The sequence below is a fragment of the Micromys minutus genome, assembly GCF_963924665.1.
Source record: "Micromys minutus genome assembly, chromosome: 23".
In the NCBI taxonomy this organism is placed as follows: domain Eukaryota; kingdom Metazoa; phylum Chordata; class Mammalia; order Rodentia; family Muridae; genus Micromys; species Micromys minutus.
This window is the reverse complement of record NC_137958.1, coordinates 13216635-13243349: the sequence shown is the minus strand read 5'-3', so window position 1 is coordinate 13243349 and position 26715 is coordinate 13216635. Positions and strand designations below refer to the sequence as shown.

The 26715-nt window shown below is 42.9% G+C and overlaps 1 protein-coding gene across 1 annotated transcript in view; it reads right to left on the bottom strand.

Annotated features, from left to right (window-relative positions):
- The window catches only part of FBXL13 (F-box and leucine rich repeat protein 13), a gene marked incomplete at both ends in the record, with an annotated part of 170544 nt that overhangs the window by 2193 nt on the left and 141636 nt on the right, over positions 1 to 26715 (bottom strand). The window contains 3 exons of the mRNA XM_080936361.1: positions 371 to 534; positions 7383 to 7517; positions 20952 to 21035. Coding sequence (XP_080792487.1) covers positions 371 to 534; positions 7383 to 7517; positions 20952 to 21035 — 383 coding nt within the window. The remainder of the gene's footprint in view (positions 1 to 370; positions 535 to 7382; positions 7518 to 20951; positions 21036 to 26715) is intronic.

The window sequence follows — 26715 nt, the reverse complement described above, 5'->3', positions numbered from 1 at the left end:
TAGGGAGGCTTCCAAACTGGAAGGAAGCCCACCCCCCATAAGTCACAAGTCTGGGGTGAGGGGGCTGCTTGTCATTGTCTTCTAAAGCCTTGGGGATATGAACCACATGCACTACATTTCAGCAGCAGATCCAGAGCTAAGTGGTGAGGGGAAGAATTAACTTTAGGCACCTGCTTGGTCATAGAGGCTTAACGGCTTCTGTAGAGAAAGACTATAAAACCAGGAAGTTAATTTCAGCAGGGACCGCTTGGTTCAGCTGAGAATATTGGTTTCCATTAGTCAAGATAGAAAGTGTGTATTACAGGTGGCACAGCCACGTGCCCAGCTGACCTGGCGTTTCCAAGCCCCTTGTATCCAGCTGCCTACTTACAAAGAGATGGACTTGCAGAATTGCATCTTGAGGATCCGGAGTTGTTTGCAGCCTATTTGGAGGTCCTGAAGGATCTGGTCTGTAAGGTGGATACACCCAGAGATATCCAAAATGTGCAGATAATGGCACTTTGCAGATAACATCTCCATCCCTGTATCGGTAATCTGAACAAAGTAAGCAGCAGTTATTGAGCAACTCTATCCTTCAGGAGGGCAGAGTCTTACTTAGGGTGCTGTAATAAAATATGATAAATTAGGTGGCTCAAACATTAAGTACTTATTTCTTACAGATCTAAAGTCTGGGAAACCCAAGACCAAGATCAAAATGGCTGCTCATATGGTGTCTGGTAAAGTACAGGTTTGCAGGTGTCTGCCTTGTACTGTAGACATCGTAGCATGGAGAACTTCAGGCTCTGCCTCTTCTTATAAAGACATGACCCATGATAGCAGCTTCCCTTCCATGACCTCTTCGAAATCTTTATACCTCCCAAAGGCCCCACTTCATGACACTGTTTCATGGATAGTTGGGGCTTGAACATTGGTGGGCAGTGTCAGGCAAGGGGGGTAAGAATTCTGGCTGTAGCAAACAAATTAAGATCCTGGTAGACTTTCCCTCACGGAGTTTGTTCCATGATAAGCCAGTTTGTGGTTTAACTACTTCCAAATAAGATCGCAAAAGCGAAATACTTGCCTCAAGAGATACCAAGCGGATTCGTGACTTTGTTGTTGTTGTTGTTTACTTAAGCATCCTCTGGTTTGGATGAGAAACACTCTCAAACTATCTTTAGTAATTAAGATAAATTCGTTATGAGGAAGTTACAGCGACAGGGCTGTCTGTGCTTGAAATCCTCTGTAAAGCTTTACCAGCTTAGAAAAGTATGTTTCATACCATTATATGTTACAGAACTATCTGTGTATATATGGGATCATCTCCATCCGGAAATCAAATTACCGCAAGAACGGTCTGGACATCTCTAGACACATCTCTGGACACATAGGTCATGTGCAAGAATAAGTGCCCCAGTTCTGGACAGAGGGCAGTCAGAGTACGGTGGGAGGGTGATAGGCAGAAGCAACAGACAGAGCAAGTCTCACTCAGACAAATAAATCTTGGCCAGGCTTCTACGGCCAAAATCTGTCCGGCTGTCCCGCCGAGTTAATTCAACTCCATCTCTAGTTTGTTTCACTAACTTGGGGTCTGGCTTTTGATTTATGGCTGAACTGAAATTTGCTGCAGAATAAGCTGGATTACTCTCCCTAGAGGAATTTTTCCAACTGGATTTGATTTCCTACTTTTTATATATGAGCACTTAAAAAAGCTCATACACCATGGGGCTTAGCTCATTGTTCTTTAACATAAAGTTCAGAGAATTGTGCAGAAAAGCCCTGCGGTTTGAAATGTATACTTTTCAAGTATGAGAAAGTAGATGCTGTCATTGTCTGGGCATTTCCCTGATTCCAGAACATGCTTGGGACTGAGGCTCAGAATTGTAACTGGTTCTAACAAAACTTTCTCAGACAACCCTGCCATGATAACCGAGTCTTTGGGGATCTGCTGTCATTGGAAAAGGAGTCCTTCAGCATGACAGAGGGACACTGATGTAAGGGGACAGTCTGAGGCTTTGTCACAGAGACCTGAAAGAAGCCCCCATCTGTAGTTTGGAAGCCCATGTGTTCGATAGGAAGGTGATGTCTGGGAGGTTCTGACTCGAGGGCTGGAAACTGGAGACAGAGATGAGCTGGGTATATTCCTAACTCAGATACCCATGGCCCACTGGACACAGTTTCACTCCCAACACAACCTCCTTTGAGTCTCTGGGAAACTGTTTTGGTTCCTTTAAGTGAAGTTATTTCCTATTTTGGAAGAAATATAAGCACATTACTTTAAAAATGAACAAAGGAGACACCATTAGAAATGTGTCACCTTAAAACATAACTACTTCTGAATATTAATTAGGTTCTGGAAAATTTGAAAAAAGGGTTTTGAAATGCAGTACGATCATAGTCTGCTTGGCATCTTGCTTTCTTGGACTGTGTTGCTGGCCTAGGAGCCTCTCGGAGAGCTGGGGGGAGGAGGGCAACACCATATTCAGTTAAAGAACTCGTTCTCAGCTGGGGACCCCCATACCAGCTGGCTTTGAGTGGAACTAGCAGATGGTCACAGCCACATGGACAAGCCTCAGCTACTCGTCAAAGAACCACTCAACTGATACCATCTGGCCCATTGGGTTGTGCAAATAAAATGTCAGAGGTCTGGGCTTGACAGATGTCCTGGGTCCAGAGTGTGTACTGCTCTTGCAAAGGACCTGAGTTTGGTTCCCAACACCCGTATCAGGCTACTTATAACCGTATGTAACTGTCCAGTGGGAATCCAACACCTCTGGTCTCTGTGGGTGCAACCGTGTGCACACAACCATACACTGGTGCTCACACATATACAGAATGAAAAGTAAAGTACATCTGTTTTTAAAGTAAAAAAAAAAATGTGAGTTATCTAACCCATCAATTTTGGGGGTGATTGGTTGCATAGTAACAGATATTATGCATTATATATACATTGTGTATATGTCATATATGCACTACATATGCATGAATATATAATATAAATTTATATTTATAGTGTATATTATATACATTAACCAACATCACATGTCAAACATGATTTAAAAAAATCCATTGATCATTTGTTATAACCATTATAAAACCTCTAATTGACATATGACCCTGTTGAAATCTCTAAACTGATAGAATTTCCAATCTTCTACTTCCTGAAGGTTCTGTAACTTTCTGAAACAGTGCCATCCCTGTGCTAACACATAAACCTACCGGGGCTGTTGCCTATGCAAACCACACTTTCTCAGATGTACCCATATGGCCAGCAGTCTCCTGGGTGGTTGTGCACTCATCCAACTCCCTTCTTCCCAGGTGCAGCTCTGAAGGCTAACCAGACTCCTGGAGTACAGCTTCCTGAGCTGGGGACTGGTTGGACACCCTGATTCTGCTCCAGTCCCCTGCAAGCAGGATGTCCCACAGTAATTTATCTTAGCATGGCATCTTGCCCCATGGGGTATAAAACTCATAGTTGGGGCTCAGAACACTGCTTTGTGGAGCCCCTTGACTATAGTCTAAGGGACATGCCCAGTAGAAACTCATTCCACTATGACAGCTTTCCTTGGCTTTGTGAAGTGCCCACCGTGTCTGTCCTCCACTACATATCTGCAAATCAAACTTCTTGCCATGTGTTAGGAGTACATTCTGTCTCAGATGAGTTGGTAACCAGGATACTGAGAGTCTCCCAACAGAAACACGGTTTCTAAGCCCTTGCCTGCTTGAGTTTTTCCCCTCATAGATAAATATTTCATCGTTGTCATTGATTTCTTTCTTCTCCTGATTCATCCTTTATAATCACCACTAACTCCTCGCTCATGCCACCATGATCCTACTGCATGCTCCTCAAAGGTAACAACAGAGGCACACTGTTAACACTGCTCGGGTCTTGGCATTGGGCCCATATCAACCAACTTTCTTCTTGGTGTCAGAGGCATGTCCCTTCGCTGGCATTTCAGTGCTGTAGACATGAGGGCCCAGCACTGCTGACTGACCTGGAGGCAAGGAGGCTGCTGGGAAAGGCAAGCCTTTCCCAAGATGGGTGTAATATATACACATTCAGAATTCACCAGGGAGCTTCTGGAAAACCAAAGCTGTAATGCTGGGCTGCACTCTAACCCATGGCCCTCCATAAACTAAGGGAAGTGAGGCAAATAAGTAACTATTCAGACTGACCAATAAGTACCCCTTCCTCTTCTGACCCAGGACAGTCATGTGACCTAGCACAATCTAGATGGGAAAGCCAAGCCCTTCTGTTATTGTTCTGAAAGACTCTACTCTGCTTCCCTTTCCTCCCCGCATGCTAAGTACAGAGTGGGCACTTATTTATCTGCCAAATCTTTACTCTTTCCTCTAGACTCCCTTGTCTGTTTCTCTCCTGTGCTCATTAGAGCCCTTTCTTCCAGACTCCCTTTGCTAGCAGAGCCACTAGAAAGCCCGTGCCCATCTCCCATTTGCCTTGTGCTATAACCACAGTAGTTTCCAGTGAGCCATGCTGGTAGGCATGCAAGCAAGAGCTCCTGTGAGCATTCATGGTCAACATGCAAGTCAGGTGACCACTGCAGCCGACATGTGAGCTTCTTGACACACATAGCCCACTTCCAGAGCCATGTGACATGGACCAGAAAAAATACTCCCAGTTTCCCTTGTTCTAACCAAATTCATTATTAAAAGAAATTTTGTAGCTAGGCATGGTGATACGTACCTGTAATCACAGTACCTGGAACTCTGAGATAGGAGAATGGAATCTAGTTCAGGGCTAGCCTGGTCTACTGATAAATTCCAGGATAGGTTAAGTGTTAAGACTCTTTTTTAAAAAATGTTTTTACTGTAAACTTTCTAGCTTTAGTTTGTTCTGGCTTACCAGATCTTCCCCCCTCCTGCCCCTTCCTCTTTATCTGATGCGGTATTGTGGAAGATTTTGGGAGTTCTGGATTCACTCTCAACTCACTCAAGCCAACAGTAAAGTATCTGAATTCATAGCCCAGCAAGGGTGCACAGCCCCTGAGAACTGGGGTGACGATGTTCAAATAAAAGGCAGTACTTACACACAGCAGAACAAACTTTTAACAACCTAAGCACTTTTTAATGATTTATATTTTCTTACTTCTAAATATTTTGCCAGCTCTGAGTTCTCCTAAGTAATATGTTTGGATTTTTAATCTTCTGTTTGAGACTCCCTTGCTGATCTGGGAGTGCTTGCCTGACCATTGTTATCATGTGGACGGTTAGCCTCTGAGTAGGAGCTAAGTGTATACTGTAGGCCTGGCTCCAAACCTGAGTGTAGGGAGATCTAGGAGGGTTTGTTGGAAACTCCTCAGGAGTTTTCAATCTTACATTGTGGGCTGGCAAGATCTCTAGAGAAGAAGCATCTAATCTCCTGCCTGAAAGAAAGTTCTGGTAGCCACATCCTGAATGCTGAGTGAGAAGAGAAAGCACTAAAGTGCCTGCTTTCCAAATTCTGTGGTCCTGTTCCCGATTTCACATTTGTACGCAAATTCCCAGTCAAGCATGGTCTTCTCTGCTCAGAAACCCTCTGCTTCACTCTCTCTAGTGAAGATAACAGCAAGTTTGCTCTCCAGGGGACATTAGTCCGTGTCTGGGGACGTTCATGGTTTTCAAGATGAGAAATACAGGAGCCCAGAAGCTAGGGACCCAGTGCCTGGAGGGCAGCAGTGTTAGTAGCTACCCAGTGATGACAGGAACCCCTCCCTCCTCACTGGGAAGGGCTGCCTTGTCTGGACCTTCAGAACTGTCAGGGTTGAGAAAATGGTTGTCCATGCTTCTGGTTTGGGTGGAGACCTGCCCAGAGATGTGGAGCAGAGGGCGTCTGGTGTCTCTGCATCTCCAGAGTATTTAACAAGGACTTCAGTTCCCTCTTATCACTGTCCCAGGACTCTATGCTGTGACCAAGCTTAAAGCCCCTTGGGTGACTCAGATGTTCTCAGCTTTCTCTCTTGGGACAGGGGGTTCCAAAGCTGGCACGGTCACCAATGTGTTCACCTGTTTTCAAGTTCCCACGGTTTTTTCACTCCTGTTTCCCTCCTGTTTGTCTTATCCTAATGTATTCTCAGCAGCAGTCGAGACAGGGCTTCAAGAGAAATTATGTGCATATATTTGATCTGTCTTATTAACCTAGACTCAGGGTTTCTATAAAACAAAAGAAAGCAGGTTACATTATAATTTGAAAATATTACTCCAGAGGCTGGAGAGATGGCCCAGTGGTTAAGAGCACTGACTGCCCTTCCAGAGGTCCTGAATTCAATTCCCAGCAACCACATGGTGGCTCATAGCCAACTGTAATGAGATCTGATGCCCTCTTCTGGTGTGTCTGAAGACAGATACAGTGTACTCACATACATAAAATAAATTAATATTTAAAATATATTACTCCATCCTTTAAAACAACAAAACGCAAACCTTCTCCGTTTTCTGTACACATAAAAAAAAGTTCTGAAAGCTAAGTATTTAAGTGCCAGCAACTTGTGCTTTGCAATGGTTATGACAGTGGATGCTTCCCTTCTCCCTGTGAGCGATGACGTCATCGATGTTTATAATAAGCACTATTTCCTCCATGCTTTCTCGTCCTCCTTTTTCTTTTTCAGGAAAGCCATAGACTCTTGAAGTTAAGACCGAAGATGACCAAATAACCTTTCGACAGACTACAGGGACATTGTCTTCCTGCCCCACTGAGCAAATGCCTAGAGAGGTAAACCTTAGCTTCACTGCTGTATATTATTTACTAAGGCCAAAGCTCAGTGAAGTTATATGTTAACACTGTGGGGTTTTGTGCAGGAGACACACAATTATCCCTGTCTGGTAGAAACGCTAAACCAAGGTTCTGGCTGTTACCCTATAGAATATTAACCAACTTTAGATCTAACCTGAGACTCATAAGTCAACTTTCTTTCTTCAGTCACTCTCCAGTTGTGTCTAATGCTCTATGCCATGGTTTTATGAAATTTTTTCCCTGATCTGTTCATTGGTTAATTAAATGAATCTCTGGCACAAATTTGCATTTGCATACAATTCTGGGTGGTGGTGACACACCTTTAATCCCAACATAAGAGGACAGCCTGGTCTACAAAGTGAGTTCCAGGATAGCCAGAGCTACATAGAGAAACCCTGTCTCTAAAAACAAAAATAAACAAATGAAAAAAAAAAAAAGAAACCAAAAAAAGCATTTACAGAAGAATAATATCTTGAATGGTTATAAGTTCTACTTTGGCACAAACGGAATCCTAGAGCTACTTCCAGTTTGGAGATGGGAGAACGCATCCAGCGATTCCACCAGACACGGCAGACACAAAGGCAGTTCTCGGTCAAGTCCGGCCCTGCCCACAACCCTGCCTGGATCCTGTCAGTGCTGATCTTTGACATGCCTATGCTCCAGCTGCCATGCATACCTTTGGGCATCCTGCGATGTTAAGAGATGTAATCTGAGTGCAGAAAATGGCTATAGTTTTTATAATGTCATCTGTCAGCTGGGTGCAATAGGAGACATCCAAGTGTTCCAAGACCATCGAAGTTTTGCAGTATGCCTGGAAGAGATCCCAAAGGTTGGCTTTTGGTTTGTTTTTTTCTGTTTTTCTTTCAAAGGTGCTTGTTGTTTGTTTTCCTTGACTTTCTCTTAGTCTTTTTCAAACACTGTGTCCACCTTTAACCACCTTACCTGCAATTTTTTATTTAGTATATATTTGGGTCCCCTAAATACAGAGTTTTCCCCCTGATCAAAACAAACAACAAAACATTATATCCCAAATAATTATGTCAAAAGATGATGTCAAATTAACAGTTCATTAATACTCACATTCCTGCTAGCAAAAGCCAGTTTTTCTGAAGTCACCACTGATGGCATGTTATTGGTATGTTTTAAGAGGGTTATACTCATCCAGATGAGTTGGGGGTGGGGTGGATTCCAGAGCAGAAGACAGACACGTCAGGGGCAATGGTGGGAAGAGCCCAGCCCTTGAGTTTACTCTTTCCATCAAGTACAACCTTGGAAATTTTGACAACTAATATAGCCTTTCTGGAGCCTCAGCTTCCTTTTCTAATTAAAGCAAATGATACCTATAATTGTATATATCAATTTACTGTTAACCTACCCATAGAAGCAAGGCAGTGGAACCAGCCTAGACAGCCATCAGCAGATAGATAGGCAGATGATAGATAGATAGATAGATAAATAGATAGATAGATAGATAGATAGATAGATAGATAGATATCGCAGCTTTTCCTGCACCATGCCTACCTAGATGATGCCATGCTCCTGACTTGATGATAATATACCGAACCTCTGAACATGTGATGGAATAGTGTTGTATATAAAATACACAAAAACATTGCCTTAAAAATTTGGAGAACAGTCTGTCTCCATCTGTGCCCCCAGAGCTAGGTCAGTCACACTAGCACTGGAACACAAAATCTGCCCACAGAGAGCGGATCACGCAGGAGCACTCTCACCCCTAAGCCCACAGCATCACTGGCCCAGAGGAGGAACAAGCTCCAGTCAGAGACAGAAAGACCAACTCACATCAAGGAAACAAGATGGCAACAGCCAAGCACAAGAACTTAAGCAACAGTAACCAAGACAACCTGGCAACATCAGAACCCACGTCTCCAACCACAGCTAATATTGGCTATCCCAACACACCAGAAAAGCAAGATCTGGATTTAAAATCATACCTCATGATGATGATAGAGGACTTTAAGAAGAGCATAAATAACTCCCTTACAGAAATACAGGAGAACACAGTAAATAAGTAGAAACCCATAAAGAGCTATAGGAAAACACAACCAAACAGGTGAAAACATTGAACGAAATCCTCCAAGATCTAGAAATGGAAGCAATAAAGGCAGAAGCCTGGAGATAGAAAACCTAGGAAACAGATCAGGAATTGTAGATGCAAGCATAACCAATGGAATACAAGAAATAGAAGAGAGAATCTCAGGTGCAGAAGATACCATAGAAAAGAGTGACACACAGTCAAATACAATACAAAATGCAAACAGCTCCTAACCCAAAACATCCAGGAAATCCAGTACACAATGAAAAGATCAAACCTAAGGATAATAGGTATAGAAGAGAGTGAATATTCCCAACCTGAAGAACCAGTAAATATCTTCAACAAAATTATAGAAGAAAACTTCCCTAACCTAAAGAAAGAGATGCCCATAAACATACAAGAAGCCTACAGAATGCCAAATACATTGAACCAGAAAAGAAATTTGTCCTGACACATAATAGTCAAAACACCAAATGAACAAAATAAGAAAGAATATTAAAAGAACTAAGGGAAAAAGGTCAAGTAACATGTAAAGCCAGACCTATAAGAATCACACCATAATTCTCAACAGACACTATGAAAACTAAAAGATCCTGGACAGATATCATACAGACCCTAAGAGAACGCAAATGCCAGCTAAGGCTGCTATATCCAGCAAGAGTCTCAATTGCCATAAATGGAGAAACCAAGATATTCCATGATAAAAACAAATTTACACAATATCTGTCCACAAATCCAGATCTACAAAAGGATAATAGGTGGAAAACTCCAACACAAAGAGGGAAACTACACCCTAGGAAGAGCAAGAAAGTAATCTTGCAACAAACCCAAAGGGAGATATCCACACAAACATAATTTTACCTCTAACAACAAAAATAACAGAAAAAAATAATCACTATTTCTAAATATCACTTAACAACAATGAACTTAATTCCCTAATAAAAAGACAAACAATAAGAGACTGGATAAGTAAACAGGAGGACCCAGCATTTTGCTGCATAGAGGAAACTCATAACAGTGACAAAAACAGACACTCCCTCAGAGTAAAAAGCTGGAAAAAAATTTCCAAGAGTATGGTCCCAAGTAACAAGCTAGAGTGGCTATTCTAATACCAAATAAAATAGATTTTCAACCAAAAGTCATCAAAAAAGATAAGCCAGAACACTTCATACTCATAAAAGGGAAAATCTATCATGCTTATCACAATGAACTTTCAATTCTGAACATCTGTGCCCCAAATGCAAGGGCAACCACATTCATAAAATAAACTTTACTAAAGCATATATTGCACCACACACAATAATAGAGGGAGACTTCAACACCCCACTCTCATCAATTGAAACATCATGGAAGCAGAAACTGAACAGAGACACAGTGAAACTAACAGAAGTTATGAACAAAATGAATTTAAAAGATATCTACAGAACATTTCATTCCAAAACGGAAGAATATACCTTCTTCTCAGCACCTCATGGTACCTTCTCCGAAATTGACCATATAATCAGTGAATAAAAACAGGTCTCAACAGATACAAGAAGATTGAAATAATCCCACACATCCTATTAGATCACCAAAGACTAAAGCTTGTCTTCAACAGCAACAATTATTCTCAACAATAAAAGAACTTCTGGGGGAATCACCATCCCTGACCTCAAGCTCTATTACAGATCAATTGTGATAAAAACTGCACGGTATTGGCACAGAGACAGGCAGGTAGAACAATGGAATAGAATTGGAAACCCAGAAATGAACCAACACACCTATGGTCACTTGATCTTTGACAAAGGAGCTAAAAACATTCAGTGGAAAAAGACAGCATTTTCAACAAATGGTGCTGGCTCAACTGGCAGTCAGCACGTAGAAGAATGCAAATTGACCCATTCTTATATCCTTGGACAAAGCTCAAGTCCAAGTGGATCAAAGACCTCTACATAAAACCAGGTACAATGAAATTAATAGAAGAGAACTTAGTGAAGAACTTAGAACACATAGGCACAGGGAAATTTTTCCTGAACAGAACATCAATGGCTTATTCTCTAAAATCAATAATCGAAAAATAAAATTGAAAAGCTTCTTTAAAGTAAAGGACACTGTCAAGAGGATGAAAAGGCAACCAGCAGTTTGGGGAAAGATCTTTACCAGTCCTACATCTGATAGAGGGCTAGTATCAAATATATAAAAAGAACTCAAGAAAGACTCCAGAGAATCAAATTATTTAAAAATGGGAGACAGAGCTAAACAAAGAATTCTCAAATGAGGAATACTAAATGGCAGAGAAGCACCTAAAGAAATGCTCAACATCGATAGTCATCAGGGAAATGCAAATCAAAACAACCCTGAGATTCTGCCTCACACCAGTCAGAATGGCTAAGTTCAAAAACTCAGGTAACAGCAGATGCTGGTGAGGATGTGGAGAAAGAGGAACACTCCTCCATTGTTGGTGAGATTGCAAGCTGGTACAACCACTCTGGAAATCAGTCTGGAAGTTTCTCAGAAAATTAGACATAGTAATACATGAGGACCCAGTTATACTACTCCTGGGCATATACCCAAAAGTCACTCCACCATATAACAAGGACACATGCTCCACCATGTTTATAGCAGCCTTATTTATAATAACCAGAAGCTGGAAAGAATCCAGATGTCCTTCAATAGAGAAATGGATACAGAAAATGTGGTACATTTAACAATGGAGTACTACTCAGCTATTAGAAACAATGATTTCATGAAATTCTTAGGCAAACTAGAAAATACCATCCTGAATGAGGTAACCCAGTCACAAAAGAACACACATGGTACACACTCACTGATACATGGCTACTAGCTCAAAAGCTTGGAATACCCAAGAAACAATTCACAGACATTATGTAGCTCAAAAAGAAGGAAGACCAAAATTTGAATGCCTCAGTCCTTCTTAGAAGAGAGAACAAAATACTCATGGGAAGAAATACAGGGACAAATAGAGAAGCAGAAACTGAAGAAAAGATATGAGACTGCCTCATCTGGGGATCTATCCCATATGCAGCCACCGAACCTGGTCACTATTGCTGATGCCAAAAAGTGCTTACTGGCAGGAGCCTGGTATAGATGCCTCCTCAGAGGCTCTGCCAGAGCCATACTGATACAGATGAGGATGCTTGCAGCTAACCATCTGACTGAGCCCAGGAACCCCAATGGAGGAGTCAAAGAAAAGACTGAAGGAGCTGGAAGGGTCTTCAACTCCATGTGACAACAATATGAACCTAGCAAACCCCCCAGAGCTTCCAGGGACTAAAACACCAACCAATGGGCACACATCGAGAGCCCCATGGCTCCAGGTGCATATGCAGCAGAGAATAGCATTGTCCGGCATCAATGGGAGAAGAGGGCTCTGGTCCAGTGAAGGTTTGTTTCCCCAGTGTAGGGGATGTCAAGGTGATGAGGTAGGAATGGGTGAATGGGAGTGGGAGCACCTTTATAGAAGCAGGGGGTACAAATATGCTTGGCCCAGGGAGTGGCACTATTAGGAGATGTGACCTTATTCGAGTAGGTGTGACCTTTTTAGAGGAAGTGTGTTACTATGGGGTGGACTTTGAGACCCTCCTCCTAGTGCTTGGAAGCCAGCTTCTCCAGGGCCATGCCTGCCTGGATACTGCCATGCTTCCTGCCATGATACTAACGGACTAAACCTCCGCACCCCTAAGCCAGCCCCAGGTAAGTGTTCTTTGTAAGAGTTGGCTTAGTCATGATGCTTTCTCACAGTCTTGGAGACCCTGACTAAGGCAGGCGGTGGAATAGGTGGGTGGAAGAACACAGGAGGTGGGGAGGGGAAGAAAATCAACACAGCAGATTTTTCTTAAAAATCCCGTTCTGATACCTAATACTATATACACTACTTCGCTGCATTACAATGACTTCAAAATTCAGCGGATAATATATAAAAACAAAATGAGCATCTGGAGAGATGGCTCGGCAGTTGGGTTCCCAGGAACCAGGTTAAGCCGTTCATAACCCTATGAACTCCAGCTCCAGGGATTTGATGCTCTCTTTGGCCTCTTTGGGCAGTGTGCACTCATGTACTTGTGGGTGCACACCACATGTGTACACACACATGCACACACACACACACACACATGCACATTCACACTCACACATGTGCACACACAGCATGGGAGGAGGAATAAAACACTAGCCAGCACAGTCATCCGCTGAAAATTACCATTAGATTTGAAAAGAATCTCACCACAAAATAATTACTCGTAAGAGGGGACAGATGCTAATGAGCTTGACAGAGTCACGCCACTCTGCATACGTCCATCCATGTGTGCACGTAGCACGGTGACATATGACAGTTTTTGGCAGATGAACCTTCTGAAGACTAAATATTAGCTAACAGATTTTGTGTGAGATGCCAATGCAAGACAGAGGAGATCTTGGCAATGGCCTGTTTTTCTGACCACAGCAGCCAACAGTGACGGCTCTTGAGCTCATGCAGAGCTTGCATTTTCCACAGGGGTCAGCATTTACAGCGCTTGACTTACCCCCATGTTTTGACTAACTCTACATGGAAATCTGTGTCTAGAACTAAGTGCTGCCAGAAATTGGAAGGAGTCACTGTTGGGGGTAGAAGAAACACTGTCCCGGAGGAAATCAAGCCCAGGCACATACATACCCAGGGTGGTCCAGAGGGAATCCACCTTGAACTAAAACCAATAGCTTTGTCTCTCAGCTCACTCGCCAATAAGAAAGTGGTGAGTCCCGTGGGTCCTCTCTGGAACTGTGCTGGTTTTTATAGGCCTTCATAAGCATCACATTCAGAAGTTAGCACAGTTTGGTCCTATGTAAGTGTCTTCCAGAAAACCACGTCTGTTTTAATAATACAAGAATTTTGATGTTGCAAGATATGGGGTAGTATTGTTTCCTCTTAGAGAAAAGACAGAGAGCAAGAACCAGAGACAAGTCGTAGCAAGAACAGTATTTAAACTGTGAGGGGCCAATGAAATGATTCGGTGGGTAAAAGGTGCTTGTTCTAGAAGCCTGACTACCAGCATTCATCACCCAGAACCATAGTGGAAGGAGCAGACAGACCAGAGAGAGAGAGAGAGTGATAATAACTAATAGGAAATTTAGAATTATAAAATTATATATAGCTTTAAAGGGAGCCACAGGGCATCCCTTCTGTCCCCACTGCCCCCTGTGTTGTAAGCTGCCTAGACCAGTTCCCTACTGTGCCTTTATCTTCCAAGGTTCTACCAGTCTTTGAAACTGAAATGTTTGGAGGTTTTTCAATTCAGTAACTCTAAGGGTGAGTTTAAAGTCTCTGATACATCCACAGCTGCATTCCCAGACATGGAAAACCCCAGGCAAAAAGTCTGGGTCAGCACTTATGCTAAATTGGTGGTAAATTATGAGAGCTAAGGTCCCACAGTTCATTTTCTTTAGAGCCTAGTAAGTCACCCTGAGGCTCGTGTTTGGAGGCATGTTACAACAGGATCATACAAAGAAATTCCCTCTTCTCCAGAGACAGCTGTCATGTTCCCTGCCAGCTCTAAAGCCACCCAATCACATACTGACCCCACTGTCTCCTTGGAAACTGATACTCTAAGCACCTTCTGAGTCAAGGCAGAAAGAAATGAAAACATGGGCAAGTCGGGCTCCTTTCTAGTCTATTGTCCTATCTCACCATGAATTAACACTTTTTTAGAAAAGTTCCCCGAGCTAAAGACTACATTCCTAATTGAGTATGTAGCTAGGACTTAGTTTGACTCATTTCTGTTGATTTGCTACAATAGTGTTCCTGTGCTGGCGCCCTGATGAATCCACCTCAACAGGTGGCAGTTCCTTGTCCAAAAACTGCCTTTGTTGTCTCTTCTCATGACGCTGTCTCTTGACAATGTGCCTCGTTAGAGCCTCATTAGTCACACGTCAAGGCTGGAGATTTTTGTTTTATTTTTCCCTCTGTTGATAAGTCTGGGCAAACACCAAGCTCTCACGAAGTTCCTTAGTGAAGACTAGCTGGGCTAGCTCAAAGCTAGGAATGCACTTTCTAGAATTCCATTGCAGAGCAGGTGGGGTGGTCCTGGTTAGATCCCGCAGCCCTGTCCTGGTGAAGATGTTCCTGCTTTCCTATTCTGCTGGGAAGCCAGGCCTAGTTAGGTAAGGGCAGGCCTCGGAAGCAAGTGTTCCCAAACGGAGACCCATATTTCATATTGTCTCAAACTTACATGGCAAATCTGGGGAAGAAGTTTGGTTTCAACCCACTTTGATGCTTGGCAGGATAAATTGTATCTTTGAGAAATTGTACCTCCACGTATCGTGACCGCCTGAGGCCCAAGCAACTCTGGAAATTGTATTCTTAGCTTCAAGCCAGTCCAACTCCTTTCCACTGGTGGTCCACAATGCCTCCTAATCCTGCCAGGTGACAGAAATGTCTCCTGATTCCGACTGCTTTCTCTTTCTGGTGTTCTCTGTTCCGTAGCTCTTCTCGGGATTGCCTTGTCTTTGGCATCATCCATAGCTTTTGGAATTCATGTCCAGTTTATCCCTGTGGCCCCAACCCCTGGCCTTCAGACTAGGGGTTAATGCAGTGAGTAAGAGTGCACAGGGAATGGAGACTTCACAACACAACTGAGGAACATAAGCTCCTGCGGGTGGCAGACAGGCCTCAGCTCTGGGTCCTTCCTCAGCAAGGTCCAGGGGCCTTTTGACCTGAATTCAGTTTATACCACAGAACGTTCTGTATCTTGGGATACATACTCGACTCCTTTAGGACTTCCATGTTCTCCTCTGCAGCATGGGAATAACACGGCACTTTAATACCGGCGCTTCATGATTGGTTGAGAGAGTGGGTTAATAGGGACAAAGGTGGTGACCCAGTTACTGGTGCACAGAGAACAAGTTGTTACCAGGTTCTCTCCGGCCCTGCCAGATTTTTAAAATTGTAAAAATTATAGTGAAAATATTTTGACCATATACTGTCAATAAATATACATTAATATACTTTGTAGGATATGTGTGTGTGTTGATTAAATATGTAATAAATAGATACAAAGAAATACTGTCAATAAAAAAAGTCTAAATAAAAGTCTTAGAAATTCTAATATTTCCTTCTAACCCAAAGATAAATTGTCTTGTTTGTTTTCTGAGTAAATGTTTTCTCAACCTATGGTTGTCAGTAAGCCTGGATGGCTTACTGATGTCCTAGATCTGATAATATACTTAGATTAAAAGAGGAGAATTATTTTTAAAATACACAGCGTGGCAGGTGTATAAAAAGAAGCCAAGGGGTAGAGAACTGGGGGTCAGAAAAGATAAGCAAGAAGCAGCGACAGAATGAAAAACAAAGGGAAGGCCAGAAAACGAACAAAAAGACGGATTTTCTGTTGTGAATTATATTTGATAAGCAAAGCTCATTTAAATATATCCAGAATAGTGTTGTGGTTGGTTTTTTTTTTTTGTTTTTGTTTTTGTTTTTTTAACAAAATCACAATCATTTGATTTTACCAATGACGATTCAGGAGCCAGATGCTGGTGTAAAAGCCTGCTGTGTCAGAGGGGCAGAGAAAGCACCCGGCTGACCCTCCTCCTCAGCCAGCATCCCCAAAGGCGCTGACTTCATTTAATCCTGTTTACAATAAACAGAAAGCTATTGGTTTAAAGGTGTGTACTAGGGCTTAGCCACACCACAACTAGAAATGGGGGAGGGGTGTTGTTGTTTTTTATTTTTATTTGCAATAAATAACACACAGTGATTTACAGTGCAATCAAATACCCTACAAGGATAGTTTCTGGCTTTAGATTTTATGTGAAAAATAAAAATGAGCCAGGCTGGACAAAGGACAACCGTGACATGCACACTTTGCATTTCTCCAAGGTAAGTGGTCTGGTTTCCTGGCCTCCCTGGAGTCCCCGTAGACAAGAAGGGCAGGGGCATTAATTAGGCTGTAAGTCTTAGAAAGAGCTGCTGAGTTTTTGCCCAGTCACCCTTTCCATTCTTGTCCTTGTCCTTACATTTTCTCTGGAAAATGGCATCCGAGACCAATGGCCAACTAAGTATGGTCTCTTGCATCTCAGACTTCCTAAGAAACTAAGTTCAAAAACCACCAGTACTGCTTTGGCCCTTCATTTTAGGATACAGTAGAAGAGTCAAGAGCAGCTTCCAGCCTTGCAGAAAAAAATCTTAGAGTGAGAATCTAGTGGGTCTACTGGCCCTAACACACATTTTTAGCCTTAACTTTCTTCACATGCAAGAGGAAAATAAAAACATCTATATATCTATATCACAGATAGATAGACAGACAGACAGACAGACAGACAGACAGACAGACAGACATATAAAATGGGCTTTGGGAAGACAGAGCATGTGTTGTCCAGAAGCACTTGGCAGAGACAGCACCATCACAACATCACAAATGCTGTCTTCTGTCTCTCAGCAGTAAACTCAGCAATTATGGGCCAAGTCAGCCTGCCCGGGATACCACTTAACCTGTAATGTCCTGAGAGCTTTAGGAAGGAGACGCAGCAAGGAGAGTCCAAATGGGCCCGTCAGTTATTAGAAGCCAGGGCCACTGAGCCATGCTGCAGGCGACCTGCTCACATCAGACATGACACAGTGGACAAATCCTAGGTGTGTTGCAGAGGAATCCAAAATCGTGGCATAAACTCATGCTGTCACGGAAAAGTGGGCTGCTTGGCTCTGCAGTGGCTTGCTTTTGCCTGCAGGCGACTGACAGATTTCCTGTAGCTTTAGGCAAGTTTCATCTTACAGAAAAGGCCTCCTAAGGATTGTCTTGCTTTTAACACGTCCTCCTGTAGTTCTTCTCTGTGGACATTTACATGAAAAGAACAGATGTGAGGTTCATTTATGAAATTCAGCAAAACTCCAGCTGTCTACTGGCTCTCACGGTGGGAGTGGGCAGGAAGCCAGGCCGGGACAGGACTTACTCAGCTTCACCTAATTCTTTGCCAAGAAAACATGGTACCCAGCACTCCAGAATCCCTTGGAACCTTATATGCTATGGGACTTGGGGAAGCTGTTGGATTCCACGTCCTTTGAAGTCTGGCAAGTTTCAGATCCTGTTGGACAGCTTACAATTAGAAACACATTAGCATCAAGAGCAACACAGTACTGAGATTGCTGCCTTTGCTCACAGCTAATGAAGAAACAATAAAGCCCTGGTATCTGTGTTCCCCAAGGTGAGTCCACATCCCATGAGTTTCCTGGCATTTGCTGTGTTATCAAAGAGCTCAGGAGACCATCCTTAGCATCGATAATCAACTCTGCAGGGATCTCCAAAATGAAGCTCTTAATTGTTCCGGGTTTTGTGGCTGCTGCTTTTTTAACAAGTACCAGATGACCACCCGTTGAAGTCTACCAAGAAATCATTTTGTTCCTCTCTTAGGACCCTTTAAAAACATCCTGTGGCCTGAGATCCTCTGGGGGCTTCTTTATAGACTTTTAGTCAGTTCTTCCCTGAGAGATAGCTGCAAAGGCATCCCTGGGCAAAAGAACCAGGAACTAGGAGAGCCAAACTGCCTGTCCCTGCCCCCCCCCCCCCTTACAGGACAGCTCAGAGCCTCTGCTGCATCCACGGCCAATGATTGAGGCCGGTTTGATCTTGATTCTTCTTCCCCTTTCAACCCATGAACACAATTTCATCCCCGGAGAATAGGTGTAGTTATCAAAATCTCATACTTTGATGATTAGTGCATGACTCAATGCTAGAAACTAAATAGAAATCAGTGTTGATCTTTTCGAACATTGTTGCTAAGGGGAGCTGACTCACGTAGCCCATCTCAAGCACTGTGAGTCAGGATGCATCAAAGGCCACCAAAATCAATTTCAGTTTAGCACTGGAGGGTGGAGCTATCGATGGATAAAGTGTTATTGATGAAAATCTTGTATAAACAATATTTTGGAACTAGTTAAAATGTTAGTGAATGGTGTTGAAGATAAGGAAAAAAAAAAAAAACCACAGAAAAGCGATTCAATGAATAGACCCTTCTTAAACTCCAGACACGTATGTCTGAAACAGGTTGGGCAGACGCCAGTCTGCAAGAGGAGGAGAGTTGTTGAGCAAGATGGATGCTTGGACTGTTCAAAAGCCAGCACACACACACACACACACACACACACACACACAAACACACACACACACACACACACACACACACACACACCCCAAGAACAGGGAGGAGGGTAAAATAGATGATGAGACAAAAATTTTTTTCTGAATAGAACATCTGGTCTTGTGCAACTAATTATGAAAGGATTCTGTATTCGATGCTTCTTTTGAAAAGATATCCTTAGGTCTGTGAAAATAAAGAACATTTTGAATGCTTAAATTTTTTAAAGATATGCCGCCAGAATTTTGCTTTATGACCATAGAGTTAGCATGAGTGCACACTATTGCCTAGGCTCTCCAGCTCCTATAAACAGTGTGAATGCAGGCACTATAGAAGAGGGGGTGGAGCGGTGCCTGGAGCTCGCAGGACCAAAAGCAACGCTTTTGTGATGCTTTCTCATTCCTAGCCTCTTAAAGACTAATGCCATAACAGAAACACTAGAATACTTCCAAAAGATTCACTCACTGGTCAACTACAACTGCCCCCTCTCTAAGCAGTGTGACTCAAGATTAGGATGTCAATATTCTTAACTTTTATTTTGGCCTTCATTCATTCGGTAAATACTTATTTAACATTTCCAAACCCACAACTGAACTAACTACTAGCTACTAGTTCCAATAAGCAGTCGTTTCTCTCAGGCAAACTAGAGTCATGTCGCAGAGTCTGCTTCCCTGACAGAGTACTCCTGGCATTTAAGTCAAGCCTTTCTTTGTTGTTTGGGTTCTGCAACGTACTCCATGATGTGGATCTTACTCCTGGCCCGTGGATGAATGGATAAGTGAGTGTTTAAATGGGTAGTTAAGTAAATGGGTTCACACTGTACATATATACATTATTAAAATGTGGCACTGTGTCTCATAAATACATAAAAATTATTATTAAGAGACGTGTGTGTGTGTGTGTGTGTGTGTGTGTGTATGTGTGTGTGTGTGTGCTGATTTGGAATCAAGACTTGTCAAGAACAATGTTAGACATTCATAACATAATACCACATTAACACTGAATCATCTTATATTTTTAGCTGATCCATCTCTCCAGCCCAATACTGAATCATCTTAGGGACACATTTATTTGCAATGATACTTAACTGTTTTGCATTTTAAATCTTTGATCTGTCACCTTTTCAATTATTTTGAAGCCTGACCGTATGGTACTAATGAATAGGGCCTTGTGTGATATATGTTGAGCACTCAGTTAAACCGCAATGCTTACTTCCAGGAATCTTTTGGCTTCTTTTCACAGCAGGTTACAGGAACATAAGCATGTGTAATTCCTTTTATTATAGAGCGGTAATCTTGTCTCATACGGAAGTTTTTAATTCTCGCTGGGCTTTTTGTCTTGAGTCAGTTATTTTGTTTTCTGAATAACTCTGTACACCACACAGACTTGTGCCAGGGACTACAATTGGAAGGAACTGACCTTGCTTCACACCAGAGCTTATAAAGAAGATACTTAAGTGGTACACTTTCCTCTTATCCTATTACACAGTGAAGACACAAGGGGATAAAACAAAGCAAGGCTGAACAGCACAGTGGGGACCCAGTGTTAGACTAACACAGAGACAAGAGAGAATAGATGCGGAAAGACATGAAGCCACAAAGACGCCTTGCTAAGAACCAGTGGAGCGCACTAGCTACCTTTGTGTCCCAGGGAACGAAGACACCTGACAAAAACCCCGTAAGGTGCTGGCCACCGTTTCAGAGAAACATCAGTTCACGGTGGTGGGGAAATTAAGGCAGCAGTCTTTGTAGCCACAGCATGACAGAGTCCTTTCTTCATGTGGAACAGAGACAGGTCTAACCTTCCAGAGATGGTGAAGAGGTCTACCTTCCAGCCAGGCTGTACTTCCTAAAGACTTTGTGGCCTTCTAAGTAACATTAAAACTAAGGGCCGAGTATTCAAGCAGGAGCCCGTGAGCAACATTTTAGCTCCAAACCATGACACCCAGAGTTGACTGTGAGAGCATCCCAGTCCCGTGCACGACTCGGCCCCAGTTATCCTTTCATATCATGACTTACAAAGTTTATTCAGCTGGAGTCTAATATTTAATCTTAACCCTTTGGCAGGAAACCCTAATCATCTTACCCGAATTCCAAAGTCAGTGATGTTGACGCACTCAGACAGAGAAATTTCCCTCAGTTTTCTGTGTCTGGAAAGTATGGTCAAGCCCTGAAAATATAAAAAGATCATTTTGTAAATACAGGTGAGTGTAGAACGTAGCCAAGAGCTGTTTTTATAAATTAATAGCATAGAAGAGAGATCATTGATTCAGGCTAAATAAAGCTGCGCCCTGGGTCCCATCTCTGACAAAGCAGGGGCTTATTTTGGTAAGAAAATTATTAGTATTAGTTCCTAGTAAACCATTGAATAAAATTTTCAGTTGCCTCTACTTTGGGGGAAAATACTACAGAGTTCCAGAGCCAGAAAACTCCTGAAGGCGTTTCCTGTTTCTAGCTGTGTTCAGATAAATGCTATCTGAACCAAGTGCTCTGACTTCACTTGAAAACACTTTACACAGCTAGGGAATTTGTCAGTAGGTTCATATTCTCCTAAACGACCCCCCCCCCCCAAAAGAAAACCTCAAAGACTTTAGTTCACTTCATAAACTTATTTCTGAAAGGGGACAGATCTTCATTAAAAGATCTAGAGGCATAAGCAACTACCAATAGCCTACTTTCTTCGCAAGGTTTACAGATGAAAGGCGATAGACTAGCCCTTCTGTTGCTGTGTGCAAGACTGTGCTATGCTGAGTCTCGGCAGTTTCCCCAAGAACTGACTGGCAGGACCTTCTGATAAGCACTCATGGACTGGTAAACTGGCTTACAGATGCCACCCAGCTCTGTGTGTGCATGTCTGTCTGTCTGTCTGTCTGTCTGTCTGTCTGCCCAGGCACGCGCATGTGCACCTGCATGCTTGGTGGTGCTGAGGATGAATCCCAGGATCTCAAGCATCCCAGGTTCTCTATTAAGACACAGCCTCAGCCTCTTGGCTCTTGTTTCATATAAAAAATTATTTCAGGTTGACCCAAGCAGGATTTGTATCCTATTCAAGGAATCCAAGGCCCACTAATGGAGAAGAGTCAGAAACAGCTAAGGATCTGTCCTTCCTGTGTTTATAATTAAGTGCAATGTTTGAGCCACAATAAAAATGGCTTATGCAAATATTGGGTCTTGTTTTAGCCCTTTAAATAACTTTCATTTAAAACAAATATTTTCTTATTAGATTCAGATCAAAGAAGAAAACACTTGCCACAACCCTCTGTTCTAACAGTAATGGCTCCATTTGTTTAATGGTCCTGTGCACTATCTCCAAATGCAATGGCTCTGCCCTTCACCTCATTGTGGCTGTGGGACCCTTTGCTAGAACATTATTTTCCTGACTCCTCCTTTCAAAGCCTCGTGGAGCCGGCACACACAGCCTGCATTTCATATGTGGATGTGTGTGTGTGTGTGTGTGTGTGTGTGTGTGTGTGTTGTTAGTTTGATTCATGCCAGAAGAACTGGAGGAGCTGAACTATTCCAAGACACGCAGAGTTCATCTCTGAGTCCTACCCTTGAAAATAGAGAGTATATATTATCCTTTGATCTGTCGTTTAAGAAATGATCTGAGGCAGTTAGAGTTTACTTACGTAGCCAAGCTGGGATTTTCAAATCTTAGCTACAGAAGTTCACTCGCTAAATAAGACACTTGTCAGTCTGTATGTTCCTCAGCACTCAAAAGAAAATCATTAAATGTTAAGATATGGGGCTTGAAATGAGGTTCTGAGGGTAAAACCACTTGTCATACAGACCTGATAGACCAGGGTTCAGTCCACAGAACCCACACAAAGGGAGAAGGAGAAATACACTCCACAAAGTTGTCCTCCACACATGAGCTTTGGTACATGCACCCGACATCTACGCCCAATAATTATGATGATAATGATGATAACTTTAAAATTAAGAGATAAAAATGGTGGCTATGTTTAAGACTATAATTGCTCATTAAAATACATGTGTACTCAACTGTGAATTAGGATATTAGCTGTTGCTTAAGTACATAGTGAGATACCACAACTAATTTACTAAGATGTTAATAATTAAGAAGAGACAAAGAGAGTATAAGCGGGGATATGGGGAAACTGACACCTATAATGCTGGCAAAAAAAAAAAAAAATCTGGAAAGCAGTCTGTTTCTCAGAAAGTGAAGCACAGGGTTACCACACTGCCTGACAGTTAGACTTCTCTAGGGGTTTATAACTAAGAATAAAATGTATCTCCACACAAGACTTGTACCCAAGTGTTCTTAGCAATGATAATCAGAGACAGCGCACTAATATTCACGGAGAGATGGAAGTGTAAATCAGATTCGTTTTATCTACAATAGAATACTAGTTGGTAAGAAAACGGAGTGTTTGTGCATGCCGTTGTATGAATAAGCCTTGGGAACATGGTTCTAATGAAAGAAGTCAGACCCCAAACACCACACGTGATTCCACTGAAGTTTAGAACAGGCAAAATATATGGAAAAGGAAAAGTAGAGCCAAGCTTGTCTGAACCAGCTGAAGTAGACCCAAGCTTGTCTGAACCAGCTGGAGGGTGAGACAAGCTGAGCAAAGGCATCTGGTTGAGAGTGAGGAAAGTATTCTGGAAATACACCTTGTTGCACGGTTCCATAAATAAACCAATTAAATGAAACACGCCTAGAACCGTTCGTCTCAATAAACGCTCTTCACTGGCTAACATTTGTTCAATAATAATCATAAATTATTCCTGTCATTTTTCAGCCCAAGATGGACACACACATTGCTTATGTGTCATGTGTTTCTGTTGGTTAGGTTCAGATCTGCATGATCATCTGTTGACAAGCCAGTATGTGTGATGTCACATGTTGGGTGTGCATACAATTACATTGTAGGAAATGACAGGCACAGCCAATGAGGGATTATGTAATCAAAACCTTTCAGTCAAAGAAAGGAACACCCAAACCACACATCTGGTGACCAAAATCTTAATTTGAACCTCATAAAATTAAACCCAAAGCAATAGTGCAGGCCTTGAGTACTCATGGGGCCATCTGATACACTCTTGATAGTGTATCTGGCCTGTCACTTTGCTTCAAATAAACTTTCTTTGACCCTCTGTGTGAGCCTTCATTTTAGAAACCAAGAGCCTGGAAAGTCCCACCCACCTCCTGGACATCAGGTCAGATGACGATACTACCTGGACATTCTAAGAGGGACAGCTAGAGCTGCCTGGAAAACCAGCAGGATGGTCATGCTTAACAGAAAGAACAGAGTAGTCTAAGGTGTTTGTCACCTTATGTTTTCCTGGGGAGACATGAATATTTGCTCAGAGCACACCAATAGCAGACCAAAGTAACAATCCCAGCCAAGTCGGTTTGGTGAACTAACAGGTTTACTTAGCTGGCTCCCAGGATCGTGAGTGAAGGGTTGCTTATAGTATAGAATGTTGGCAACTCCCAAACAACTGTATCGCAAAACCTCATCCTGTGATGGATGACAACCTCCCCGTAGTAGGATCCCATGTCCCAACCTGGGCTGTTCTCTTCTCTTAGTCTTTTACCTTTTCCTCCGGCCTCTCCTACGACCATGTATAGCTGGGCAGCTTCCATGTGGCTAAAATGGGCACAAGAAGGAAGGAGTGGCTGGAATCTCAGGCAAAAGTCTAAGGACCTTCCCACCTCCTACTATGAGGGAATGTCAGTGGCCTGATCTTGTGGGTGTCCTGTGCAGCTGCTCTGATTTAAATCACAGCGGCTGTCACATTCAGAACCCAGCATTCCACAACAGCATGAAACAGACTGGGAAGGTGGAGACCTACACAGTGCACAGTGAGTGATTTTCTGAACCACTCAGCAAAGTGCTCCAAAGGAGAAAGCTACTAGGCTTGTTGGTATTGTTTCGCTGTTTGGTTTAAGGTTGGCTGGTTCCAAGATTTAACTGTGGGAGGGACTGGAAGGGGGGAAGGGGGAAGAGAGGCCAGTAAGATGGGGGTCCTGGGCATCAGTCAGCAAAGCGCAGTCAGTACTTCCCTGCAGCATAGTTTTGGTGTCTAGCTATGAAGTCTTCCTTGTTCTCCCAAAGTCAGCCAAGTGTCTGAGTACTTTTACAGGACAGAGGCCAGGGTTTGTTTCCCTAAATATAAAAAGAGGCTAAGTTCATCTCCAGAGAAGCTTCCTCCTGTAGCATCTGGGATCAAATACAAATACCCACAGCCAGACACTATGCAGAGCAAGAGACCTTGAAAAAACGCAGTCCTAAATGGAATGTCCCTCCATCTGGTCCCTCCCCTCAGGGCTCAGGGTTCCCTGTGTAAGACGAGGAAAGACTGTAAAGCCATAGGGGGTGGAGGACACCCAGAAAATAAGGCCTTCAAAATACCGTGATCAAAACTCACATGAACTCACAGAGACCAAGGCAGCATGCACAGGGCCCGCAAGATTCTGCACAAGGTTCTCTGTGTGTTTGCCATGGCTTCCACTGTTGTGTTTCATGGGATTTCCGAGTGTTCAAACTAGTAGGTCTCTGATTCTTGTGCCTTCTCTTGGGCTCTTTTCCCTTTGTTTGTCCTAACCAACTCCAGCGTGACACTCTTGGTTTTATTGTATTATGTTTTGTTCTATTTCATTATTGTCCCCTAGAGGCCCATGTTTTTCTGAGAGACAGAAAGGGAATGGATGTGGGTGGGGGGCAGAGTGGGGAGAAATTGGAAGAGGGGAGACCATATCAGCATATACTATGTGAGAAAATAATCCATTTTCAATAAAAGGAAAGACATTTTAGAGAGGTGGCACATAGGAAAGCAGCCAGTGTGGTGGTCTAGGAAGCCATCGGCAGAACCACAACCCGAAAGAAGGTAAGGCTCCGTGTTCCCAGCACATCTGGCAAGCATTTTGCTTCTCCATAGTCCATGGCACTGAAGGACATAAAGCAAGGTGCCCAGGAATCCACAGGAAAAGAAAGCTTATAGTACAGAATCAGGTTCACTGAGGGATGTTCTCAAGGCATGGGGTCCAAAAGAAAGCAGGCATCAAGTCCTTAGTCCCTGGCACGGCATCCTAAGAGATGGGTACCTCATGCAGATATGTAGATAAACAAAGCTTGTATCATGTAGATAAACAAAGCTTCCCCAGTGTGGCAGTACTGTTACACAGTGACCCAAACGCAAGGAAATAGGGGTTTGTGTCCTAAGAGAAGGACCACTCAGTGGGAATGGCTGCTTTCAATCAGAAGGCAAAGGTGGTGGTCTAGCAGGACTTTCAAAGAGAAAAAAAGCTTTATGAAGCCTAAGGATTGTGATTTTCACAAGCACTAAATATGGGGACAGCCTTTCAGCCCGAGGAAATGGCATGAGCAGAGACTTCATTTGGAAAATGTGAGTTGCTTGGGAGGAGTCCTGCTTAGGGGGTCACTGGGATTAGTGGAAGGAGACACAACACAGCACTGCCAGGAACAGATCCGTGCACACAAGGCCTCTGAGAGCTGCACATTTCTCGAATACTTCCCCCAGTTTTACATCTGGATGTGTTTAGCTAATGTAGATAGAACTCGGCAATGAACTGGTTACTGGAGGTTGGGATGCGGAGCATGTCGGGATGGGGGTTGTCTACGCTGGCTGCGTCATCCTACCCCTGGTTGGAACACCACCGACATAAATATAAAACATCTTCCAACCGTATATTGAAAACATTCCAGTTTACAGGGAGGTTCAAAGAATATTCGAAGGAGTATCTTCACATCCTTTACCTAAGTTCTTCAGTTATGAGTGTGCACAGGACAGCCCCAGATGTCATCTTCCTTAGGTGTTACCAACTTTGTATTGTCATTGTTTATTTGTTTGCGGGGGAA